The sequence below is a fragment of the Squalius cephalus genome (genome assembly GCF_949319135.1).
Source record: "Squalius cephalus genome assembly, chromosome: 21".
Classification (NCBI taxonomy): Eukaryota; Metazoa; Chordata; class Actinopteri; order Cypriniformes; family Leuciscidae; genus Squalius; species Squalius cephalus.
Window position 1 is genome coordinate 35,618,217 of NC_137142.1, and position 12,500 is coordinate 35,630,716.

General features: G+C 48.8%; 2 protein-coding genes across 3 annotated transcripts in view; one reads left to right on the forward strand and one right to left on the reverse strand.

Moving 5' to 3' along the window:
- The window catches only part of mrpl2 (mitochondrial ribosomal protein L2), a 6,629-nt gene extending 3,463 nt beyond the window's left edge, over window positions 1–3,166 (forward strand). For both annotated transcript variants that reach the window (XM_079854842.1, XM_079854843.1), the window contains exons 4-7: window positions 452–593; window positions 2,135–2,361; window positions 2,436–2,509; window positions 2,931–3,166. In XM_079854842.1, the coding sequence (XP_079710968.1) occupies window positions 452–593; window positions 2,135–2,361; window positions 2,436–2,509; window positions 2,931–3,128 (641 nt within the window). In that variant the 3' untranslated portion in view covers window positions 3,129–3,166. The remainder of the gene's footprint in view (window positions 1–451; window positions 594–2,134; window positions 2,362–2,435; window positions 2,510–2,930) is intronic.
- A 2,381-nt stretch (window positions 3,167–5,547) lies between these two features.
- LOC307148890 (phosphofurin acidic cluster sorting protein 2) overlaps window positions 5,548–12,500 on the reverse strand; it is a 43,776-nt gene continuing 36,823 nt past the window's right edge. The window contains exons 19-24 of the mRNA XM_079854817.1: window positions 10,608–10,650; window positions 10,493–10,535; window positions 9,210–9,327; window positions 7,495–7,712; window positions 7,283–7,396; window positions 5,548–6,140 (exon numbers count right to left, since the gene is read on the reverse strand). Of these exons, the coding sequence (XP_079710943.1) occupies window positions 6,025–6,140; window positions 7,283–7,396; window positions 7,495–7,712; window positions 9,210–9,327; window positions 10,493–10,535; window positions 10,608–10,650 (652 nt within the window). The 3' untranslated portion in view covers window positions 5,548–6,024. The remainder of the gene's footprint in view (window positions 6,141–7,282; window positions 7,397–7,494; window positions 7,713–9,209; window positions 9,328–10,492; window positions 10,536–10,607; window positions 10,651–12,500) is intronic.

A 12,500-nucleotide genomic window follows, 5' to 3' on the forward strand; every position in this document is an offset into this window, starting at 1 on the left:
CACACACACACACTCACTCACTCACTGACAGTGTTTGTGCTGCAGGGAGGATCGTCACACACACACACACACACTCACTCACTCACTGACAGTGTTTGTGCTGCAGGGAGGATCGTCACACACACACACACACACTCACTCACTCACTGACAGTGTTTGTGCTGCAGGGAGGATCGTCACACACACACACACACACACACACACACACACACACTCACTCACTCACTGACAGTGTTTGTGCTGCAGGGAGGATCGTCACACACACACACACACACACACTCACTCACTGACAGTGTTTGTGCTGCAGGGAGGATCGTCACACACACACACACACACACACACACACACTCACTCACTCACTGACAGTGTTTGTGCTGCAGGGAGGATCGTCACACACACACACACACACACACACACACACACTCACTCACTGACAGTGTTTGTGCTGCAGGGAGGATCGTGACTCACGGTATCGGCGGCGGACACAAGCAGCGCTACCGCATGATCGACTTCCAGCGTCTGCGCTACGAGCCGGGCCGCGAGGACCAGCCCATCGTGGAGAAGGTGGTGGAGGTGCGGTATGACCCCTGCAGGTCAGTGTGTGTGTGTGTGTGTGTGTGTGTGTTTGTGTCCTCACAGTCACATGACCCCTGCAGGTCAGTGAGAGAGTGTGTGTGTCTCCTCACGGTCACATGACCCCTCACCCCTCCTCACGCTCGTCCTCGTGTCCTCGCCCCTTCACACTCGTCCTTGCCCCTTCTCACGCTTGTCTTCGTGTCCTCACCCCTCCTCACGCTCGTCCTCGCCCCTCCTCACCCTCGTCCTCGCCCCTCCTCACCCTCGTCCTCGTGTCCTCGCCCCTCACCCTCGTGTCCTTGCCCCTTCACACTCGTCCTTGCCCCTTCACACTCGTCCTTGCCCCTTCTCACGCTTGTCTTCGTGTCCTCGCCCCTTCACACTCGTCCTTGCCCCTTCACACTCGTCCTCGCCCCTCCTCACTCTCGTACTCGTGTCCTCGCCCCTCCTCACCCTCGTGTCCTCGCCCCTTCCTCACCCTCGTCCTCGTCCTCGTGTCCTCGCCCCTCCTCACCCTCATCCTCGCCCCTCCTCGCCCTCATCCTCGCCACGCTCGTCCTCATGTCCTCGCCGCTCCTCACCCTCGCCCCTCCACACCCTCGCCCCTCCACACCCTCGCCCCTTCACACTCGTCCTCTCCCCTCCTCACCCTCGTGTCCTCGCCCCCCTCATGTGTGCCCTCGCCCCCCTCATGTGTGCCCTCGCCCCTCCTCATGTGTGCCCTCGCCCATGTGTGCCCTCGCCCCTCCTCATGTGTGCCCTCGCCACGCTCGTCCTCATGTCCTCACCCCTTCACACTCGTCCTGGCCCCTCCTCACGCTCGTCCTCGTGCCCTCGCCCCTCCTCATGTGTGCCCTCGCCCCTCCTCACCCTCGTCCTTGTGTCCTCGCCCCTTCACACTCGTCCTCGCCCCTCGCCACGCTCGTCCTCATGTCCTCACCCCTTCACGCTCGTCCTGGCCCCTCCTCACGCTCGTCCTCGTGCCCTCGCCCCTCCTCATGTGTGCCCTCGCCCCTCCTCACCCTCATCCTTGTGTCCTCGCCCCTTCACACTCGTCCTCGCCCCTCGCCACGCTCGTCCTCATCCCTTCACGCTCGTCCTGGCCCCTCCTCACGCTCGTCCTCGTGCCCTCGCCCCTCCTCATGTGTGCCCTCGCCCCTCCTCATGTGTGCCCTCGCCCCTCCTCATGTGTGCCCTCGCCCCTCCTCATGTGTGCCCTCACCCTCGTCCCTCCTCACCCTCGTCCTTGTGTCCTCGCCCCTTCACACTCGTCCTCGCCCCTCGCCACGCTCGTCCTCATCCCTTCACGCTCGTCCTGGCCCCTCCTCACGCTCGTCCTCGTGCCCTCGCCCCTCCTCATGTGTGCCCTCGCCCCTCCTCATGTGTGCCCTCGCCCCTCCTCATGTGTGCCCTCGCCCCTCCTCACCCTCGTCCCTCCTCACCCTCGTCCCTCCTCACCCTCGTCCTTGTGTCCTCGCCCCTTCACACTCGTCCTCGCCCCTCGCCACGCTCGTCCTCATGTCCTCGCCCCTCTTCACACGTGTCCTTGTGCACACAGATCAGCTGACATTGCGCTGGTCGCTGGCGGCAGCCGCAAGCGCTGGATCATCGCCACGGAGACCATGGAGTCGGGAGACGTGATCCGGTCGTCCAGTACCATCGGACGCATGGCGGTTCTGGCCAAAGAGGGAGACTCCCATCCGCTCGGAGCTCTTCCCATCGGCACACTCATCAACAACCTGGAGCTGCTCCCCGGGAAAGGAGCGCAGTACATCCGCGCCGCAGGTCCGACACACACACACACCGCACGACACACACACTCTCAGTGAGTTGTTCCTGACTGACTCTCCCGTGTGCAGGAACCTGTGGAGTGTTGCTGAGGAAGGTCAACGGCACAGCCATCGTTCAGCTGCCGTCCAAACACCAGATTCAGGTGAGGAAACACTCGCAACTTCCTGTCACAGATTTAAGGTTTTCCCAAACCAGTTTTTTCATTGAGCTCTATGTGCTCTCCGACTAGTAAAGAAGAAAACCTCCACAATACACATTTAAGTGTTTATTTCAGTGCTTTTGATCTATTAGCATCTGTAGATTTAGATCTCAATCTCCACTTCAGCAGCTTCACACACACCAAATTATTCATATCTATTGTTCTTATATCATTATACAACATTTTGCTTCTACAAACAGTGAAAATTATTTGTTGACAGTATTTTCAGATTTATGGAGTGATAAAAGAAAAGAAACTACTTCTGTAAACTTTCTGTTCAGGCTTTATCTAGAGTTTGTTTGTGGTCAGTGTAAGCAGAGTGTGAATGCTCCAGGTGTTGTGTGTAAAGCGTGTGTTCTCTCAGGTGTTGGAGACGTGTGTCGCTACAGTGGGCCGAGTGTCTAACGTGGACCACAACAAGCGCATCATCGGGAAGGCGGGTCGAAACCGCTGGCTGGGCATCCGGCCCTCGAGCGGCCGCTGGCAGAGGAAGGGCGGCTGGGCGGGTCGCAAGATCAGACGTCTGCCGCCCATCAAGAGCTTCGTCACACCCGCGCAATAAACTGAGCCTCGCAATAACACGGCTGTGTCACGGGTCACGTCTGTTCACAAACACACACACAACACGCCTGTGTCACGGGTCACGTCTGTTCACACACACACACACACACACACACACACACACACAACACGCCTGTGTCACGGGTCACGTCTGTTCACACACACACACACACACACACACACACACAACACGCCTGTGTCACGGGTCACGTCTGTTCACACACACACACACACACACACACACACACACACAACACGCCTGTGTCACGGGTCACGTCTGTTCACACACACACACACACAACACGCCTGTGTCACGGGTCACGTCTGTTCACACACACACACACACACACACACAACACGCCTGTGTCACGGGTCACGTCTGTTCACACACACACACACACACACACACAACACGCCTGTGTCACGGGTCACGTCTGTTCACACACACACACACACAACACGCCTGTGTCACATCTGTAAAACACACACACACACACACACACACACACACACACACACACACACACACACACACACACACAACACCCATGTGTCATGTCTGTTCACAAACACACACACTTGTTTTTCACGTTTATTCACAAACACACACACTTGTGCGTCACGTCTGTTCACAAACACACACAACACTTGTGTCACGTCTGTTCACACACACACACACACACACACACACACACACAAAGACACAAACAACATCTTGTGTGGTTAAAAACCCTTTATTAAACACAACTGCATGTGTACGCATGGAAAGCAGCAGCGCTATAAAATTACATTTCATACTCCAAATGTAAAACATGCAACGGTAAAATCGAGTTTTCAAAAGTCTGTCATGTGTAAAAATGAGGTCTTGTGCAAAAGTGCTGCGCTCAGCATCACAAACACTGTAGGAAACGCAGTCGTTATTAATGTGCTGTGCAGTTATGGAGACGTGCGTTTAATATGACTAATACTGAAGAGTTCAGGTCACTCCCGTCTAACAGACGTACACCGAATCCCTTCAGGAAATGATGTAAACGCACCGGTGGAAAGAGCTCATAGTGGTTCTTAAAGCAATAATTCATCATTCTGTCATTATTTAACCTCTCCTGTGACACTCAAAAGATGATATTTCGAGGAACGCTGGGAACCAAACAACATTGGACCCCATTGACTTCCATTATATGGACAAATAAACACTGAGGCTTTGTTCCATAGAAGAAGGTTTGGGAGGGACTTTAAATCAAAGTGTTCATATCTCCAGAGCTCAGTTTACCGTAGTAAAAGTGCAAATACTGCGTGTGGATCTGCTGTTGATGAAGCAGCTTTCATGAACCGGAGTCTTTCGGTATTTTAAGTGGTCATTCTGGGAGTAAAAACAGAAGGTACTGAGGAGCATTTCAATACATTCATCAGCAAAAATGACTAAATGAGGGTCGCCATCGAAACAAAACAATCACATGAGAAGCACCATTAAACATTCAACACACACCACTGAACATTCAACACACACCATTAAACATTCAACACACACCACTGAACATTCAACACACACACCTTTAAACATTCAACACACACACCAACTCAACAGTCCAGATGAACACACTGATTAGTTCAGCATGTAATGAATGCTAACGGTTGTCAGATCAGCTGCCGCTAAACTGAGTGAAGGACTGAAGAAAACTGATTCAATACTAAAACCCAGTGTTGAAAAGGGTTCAGACTGAAGCTCAGACACTCAATCTCCCATGATGCCTCAGTTCGTTCCTGTCACTCCTGAACAGAGACGTGAGCGTCTGCAGCTTGTGCTGTTACGAAACTGAGAAATATGGCTTGTCAAAATGACACTGGCTTTCATTCACGTCATACTAATGTGCGGTTTCCTCTGATCACATGACCACAGCTTCACTGGTCACACATGAGTGTGTGTGTGCTGTATGACGGACGGCAGAAGCGTATCTGTAACGGTTCACGTTCACACCAAGAACGATGACTATATTAGATGAACTCCTTCTGTTGATCATAAGCGCTGCAGTTTGTCGTCTGCCGCTTTACATGCTCGAGTTCTCGAAGCAGGATTCTGATTGGCTGTCGGTGTTTTTATGGGTCATCCGCTGGTTCTTCTGTGTCGTTATCGCTATAGTTGTGATTCTTATTGAGTTTGAGCGAATATTAAAACGTTATGCTTTTCATCCTTGACTCACTCAGTTTGTGTTTAAAATACACTTAATATATTCACTAATATTACTGATTTAACTACATCATAATTATCTGAATAATGGCTCTTCTGTAGAGATCAATGTGAATCTGTACTGTAAAATAAAGCTGACTCGACCTGGTGTGAACGGGTGTCATGTGACAGTCATGCTAACGCTCTTCAAACACTTACACACACACACAGAGGTATCAGTAAAGTGCCAGGAACGCTCCGTCTGTCCAGAGTGTGTGTGCTTTGAAAAGGCAGGTTCAGTTTAGCGTTTCAAATTCATCGTGTAACTACAAAATATCACAAAGACACAAAACAGCTTTTACATTTGGGGTAAAAAAACATCCATTTAAATTCACAGCAAAACACCTCAACGCGACCTCTCGACACACACACGTGCTCAGGATCCGTCCCATCATGCAACATTCTACACAGGATTTCACAGAAATGATAAAGTAGCAAAAACAACAGAAAGTGCTTGACGTCTGCCGTCGCCGTACAGTTCATCATGACCTAAAAATATATATATTCATATAAAATATCACGAGTGCTGTTCATATAGAGTCAGAAACAGCAACTGAACACACACACCATAGAAGTGAACTGAAGACAGTCCGGTTTCCATGGGAAACTCGTCACTGAACGTCGCGGTGGCTTTTCTCCTTCAGCACACACTCACACACACGCCTGCAGGACGTCACATGGGTTTGCTGTAGCCGAACACCCCGACGGGGAAGTGCTTGACGTGAGTCGGCCACTGGGCGGCCAGCTGGAAGAACTTCACATCGTTCCACTCCACGCCGTCGATCGAGACTGAAACACACACACACACACACACATTCACTGTCACTGACCTTCAACACACACACGGAGCTCAACTCCTGAAGCTGGAACTGTAGCAAACGACTGAATTTGAATTTATTTACAATATTTGTAGAAATGATCACTCTTTCTGTGCATCACTCTTTCTGTTCAAGTGCACAGGTCATGTGAGTGATTCCTTCAGAGTGAACACGGGTGAATCTGACTGCAGTAGATGTGAAAGATATGAATAAAAGTGATAAACTTTCAGCCAGCGCACATACCTGTATTTACATCCTGTTTTCGGTCGAAGTCCACAGTAATCGATTGTCGAGTTCACGCGCATGATTGTACGTACTAAACCAATGCGCGTGAACTCGACAATCGATTACTGTGGACTTCAGCCGAAAACAGGAAGTAAATACAGGTATGTGCGCTGGCTGAATTAACATCACTTTTATCCCTATCTTTCACATCTACTGCAGTCAGATTCACCGTGTTCACTCTGAAGGAATCACTCACATGATCTGGGCACTTGTAATGACACACCAAGGATGTTAAGAGGCTAAAAGCAGGTTTAAAACTTGCCCCATTGAAGTCAACAGGGTGCAAATTTTAAAAAGAGGATAACACGGTGTAGGCAACACAGATTTTTGTCGTTGTTCTCTGTATTGACAGCACTCCAAATGTACAAAAAAATGAGCTCAATGTTAAAATTGACCAGAGTTCTCCTTGAATGAAGTACCTGTCCTCTTTCTTTCGTGATTAAACGGTAAATACCACTTTAGTTCTGTGACTAATGAGCAGTTTTGACACAAATTAATTCATTATGATCAATGTATACATTTTTCTTGCGCGACTGTGTTAAAACATCTATGCTTGGGTTTTAAATCTTTAAGTAAACATCAGAACTGTCAGCAAACGGCCGCTTTCATCATGTTCGTTTGTGTGTGTGTGTGTGTGTGTGTGTGTGTGTGTGTGTGTGTGAAGCGGCACCTCTGAGCATGGTGTGCTGGTGTTTGTGCATGTGCGTGTGTGTGTGTGTGTGTGTGTGTGTGTGTGTGAAGCGGCACCTCTGAGCATGGTGTGCTGGTGTTTGTGCATGTGCGTGTGTGTGTGTGTGTGTGTGTGTGTGTGTGTGTGTGAAGCGGCACCTCTGAGCATGGTGTGCTGGTGTTTGGCCGTACAGATGAGCCGGCTGATGCCGTCGATCACCTGACTCTTAGAATCCACATCCTTCTCCTTCAGCTTCTTACTGAGGAAAATCACTGCAACACACGCAAGAAAACACACACTGATCCTGATGGACAGAACCTGAGAGAAACGGTGTGTGTGTGTGTGTGTGTGTGTGTGTGTGGATCAGAACCTTTCTTGTTCTTCTCTCTGGTGACGACGGTCATGGCCATGCAGTGTGTGGGGCTGGTGTCGCCCCCGCTGGGCAAGCGGCTGACCTGCAGCGAGCGGAAGTTGCTCTTCAGTGTGTTCTTCACGTCACGCTTCTCACACTCACGCTTCTTCTCTCCGCTCGGCCACGTCCAGTAGTCCACCTGAAGCCCCATCAGCTCTCCACCGGTGCACGGGGAACTGCACACACACACACACACACACACACAGGTGTGAACACACGCACACACCTGTACACACACACACACCTGTACACACACACACACACACACACACACACACCTGTACACACACACACACACACACACAGGTGTGAACACACGCATACACCTGTACACACACACACACACACACCTGTACACACACACATGCACAGACTCATACACACGCATACACCTGCACACACACACACACACACACACACACACACACAGGTGTGAACACACGCATACACCTGTACACACACACACACCTGTACACACACACATGCACAGACTCATACACACGCATACACCTGCACACACATGCACACACACACACACACACAGACTCACACACACAGACTCACACACACACACACACACGCATACACGTGTACACACATGCACACACTAACACACACAGACTCACAAATACACATGCAAACACATGTACACACCACACACACATGCACACACATGCACACGCATAATACACACATATGCACACACAGGCACAAACACACATGCATACTCGTGAACACACATGCACAAACACACATACGCACGCACACACACACACACACACACACACACACACATGCACAAACACACAACATACACGCACTCATGCATACTCGTGTACACACATACACAAACAATCACACACACACACACACACACACACACACACACAAACAGACACACACACACACACACACACACACAGGTGTGAACACACGCACACACCTGTACACACACATGCACACACACACACACACCTGTACACACACATGCACACAGACTCATAAACACGTATACACCTGTGTACACACACAAACACACACACACACACACACACACACACACACACACACACACACAGGTGTGAACACACGCACACACCTGTACACACATGCACACACACACACACAGACTCACACACACACGCATACACGTGTACACACATGCACACACTAACACACACAGACTCACAAATACACATGCAAACACATGTACACACACACACATGCACAAACACACATGCATAAACAGACGCATACACACATATGCACACACACACAGGCACAAACACACATGCATACTCGTGAACACACATGCACAAACACACACACACACACACACGCACACGCATGCACAAACACACATACGCATACACACACATGCACAAACACACACACACACACACACGCACACGCATGCACAAACACACATACGCATACACACACATGCACAAACACACAACATACACGATTACACGCACTCATGCATACTCGTGTACACACATACACAAACAATCTCACATACACACACACACACACACACACACACACACACAGTGAGTCTCATGAAGCCAGTCAAGGACTGGTACAGTATGCTGATTTTGGTGTGTAATGTGACCCAGATTCACTCAAACACACACGTGTTGATCATGTCATGTGATGTGGTGATGTCATACCCCACTCCGGAGAAAACGGCACATGTGGAGGGAGAGGGGGGCGGAGTCACACACATCTCCTTCCCGTAGGGCGCGGGCGAGGACACGACACCCGCATTCATGGCATCATCAGAGTCCACTGCGAACACACACAGGTGAACACACACACTTACAGCGTCGGCGGACCGCTGCGGTTCACACACTCCTGCACTGATGAACCCTGGGAGTGTGTGAGGACCTGCACCTGACCCACATACGAGGCAGAGAGTCGCTGCGCTGCTGCCCGACTGTAAAGGCCTCACGCTGGGAAATCTATTTCTGTGACTGAGAGCGTAGAGCAGATGTGACCTCATTTCCTGCGGACCAGGGCGGCCTGACTGATGACATCAGCGCACAGGAGCAGCACTGCTGAGAACTACGTGGAAGTCAATTTAATTTCATTAATCATCAAAAGATGACACAGATTAAGGGCTTTACTGTCGTGTATTAAGGCCTTGTCCACACTAATACACTAATACACTAGAGTTAGAAACACTTCTTTTCCTTCTGTCGACACGGAGACGGGCTTCTAGTAATGAGAACTAACCTTTCTGAAAACGCTGTTTCTCGGTGCAGTGTGGACGGGCAAACGGAGGGAGTCATGTGACGCATATTGAACCCACAGATATTGATGTTTATAGCGGTGTTGTGCTGTTATATTCACTTTCACACTGTTGCTGAAATATGTCCCTTCACACACTCTTCATATCACAGTCCTGCACAGATGACAGAGCTCACTCTCCTCTGCTGTCCGGCAGTGAAACATGAGAACAGTTTCAGCGTTTTACACCGAACAGATGATGAGTGAGAGCGGCCTGGACCATCAGGGAATGAGGAGATACTCTGCTGAATATAATCATCCTGCCAGAAGAATTGCACGATAACTTCATTATTATTCCGTCTGTATCATCTCAGTGCGCTTTTGTGAGGGTTTACGCATGTGTTGTAAAGTGAATTTAGCGTTTTCCGGCGTTTCAGTGAAAACACTAATGTAGACGGAGAGCGTGTTTAAACGAAGACGCCGGTTTCAAGCGTATCCGGGTTAATGTAGACGTGGCCTAAGTTTGAAGGATTTAAAGAAAAAAAATCTGCATTTATGTATAAAATAACTGGCCAAAACCACAAAATTATTCACTCAACATCAAAATTTAATGCGAAAAGATGAGTTTGAGATTTTATAAAATCAGTCACTACATATTTCAAACGTAACCAAACATGAGGGCCGACCCAGAATGCTTTGAGCGCAGACGAGGATCTGAACTCACCCGATGTGGACAGACTGTGCTCCACGATCCCCACCTTCACCACCTGACGGAGCGCAACAAGCGTTAGCCTCTGCTCACACACTCATACATCATCATGTGACATCTGCAGGCTTACCCCGATGAACGGCACAAACTTCTGGCACGAGTCTTCATCCGGACTGCAGAGAGAGAGAGAGAGAGAGAGAGAGAGAGAGAGGTTATAAAACTGCAGCACACAACTCGTCTGACCGGTGAGATGAACACCACGATGAGATGAGCAGAAACACCTGATCACACACACACACACACACACACACACACACACACACGTGACCCGAGGACACGAGCCTCTGACCATCATCCACTGGCCGAATCACAGGATGATCATCACACAAGCTAATAAAGCCTGAACCTGAAGAGAACGGCAGGTCGCGCACAGATCTGCAGATCTTCAGGCATGGATGAGACAGAGGAGGTCATGTGACTGGAGATGGACAAATCAAATGTAGAGATGGAACAATAGAGGTCAGAGGTCAGATACCTGATGTACAAATCAAAATACAAACTCCTCTTCCTTGGAATGCAAACGCAAGATGAGAAGAAATGAGGGCACAAGTGTTAATTATAATAATAATAATAATAATAATGATGAGTGTCAGAGGAAGCGCATAATAAAGCAGAAATATGCAAACAAATAAAACAAGCAATGTCTCATTACTGAGAGTGTGTGTTTCCATCAGCATGCTCGTTACACTCTATTAAAGGAGACATATCATGCTTTTAAATCGTTCCTTTTTACATATAAATCATACATTTGTAGTCTATATAAAGCGGAACTGCAATGCTTGGGTCTGAATTCCTCATTATTATAGCTCCACAGGCCCCTTTTCTACCCCTTTTCTGATGTGCGTCTGAGAGCAACTCGTTTTGGTGCGGTCTTGTGATGAGACATTGACAATTGAGAAATGAGACACTTCATACCCCGCCCCCTCTCCAGGATGCAGAGGTGACACTCGGTTCAACTCCACCCCGTTCGGCCATTTTTGTAGTTTGATAGCAGAGATACGATTATCTAGCGGCACAGAAACTTTTTATTCACACGTTATTAACAAAATGTCAACAACGGAAGACTTGTCCAGCCAGCCTTACATGTTCGAGCCAGAGTCGGAGCCGGAGCGAGATGAAAATCGAAGACGACGAACCTGCAGAACAACGTCTTCATATGGATGTATCGCAATGGTGTGTTACTGTATTTACACATGAAACTTTGGTCTTCCGACCTTTTACCACCGTCTCGATTTATTTTGATTCATATGTGCGAGGGAGAGAGAGTCAGACAGCGTCTAGTTTGGAGACGGTGAAGTCTTGTTTACACTTTCGCCTGGCTCTGAAGAGAGAGAGAGTGCGCACGCGACCGGGTCTCTCTCTCTCTGCTCGTTCTTTCAGTTAAACATGCGCCCTGTCACAAGCGCGGCAGTTCATCTACATTAGACGGTGTAATGAAGCGTGTGGGTTACTACATCCAACAACCGAACATTTTAACTTACCCTCTCGTAACTTCTGCATCTTTCAGCTTGGACTACAAAATTGCAGCGAGAAATAAAAATGGCGGATTGCTCGAAGTGTTGGGCCGGAAGTCAATGTCCTTATTTGGCAGTTCCGCTGCAAATACTGTGACGTAATAGTTCACAAAACGTCACAGATAACAGAAAAATCGGAACAGGTTGAAAAATAAGGCCAAAACAGAATATAAAGATATCAACGAAGCACCTGAAGAGAATAATTTCAACTTTTCTGTACTTCTAAACACTCCAAATATACAACAAAATGCATTTAAGGGCTAAAAAAGTGGATTTAGCATGATATGTCCCCTTTAAAGGTGTCGTTGTTACAGTGTAATTATATATGTAAGTGCTGAGTAATCTTAAGCAACTACATGCACTGACTATAGGATTAGGGTTTGGTTCAGTTGGGTGTAATTATGCATCATTTACTGTTATTACTACGGTAAGTACATGTAACATATGAA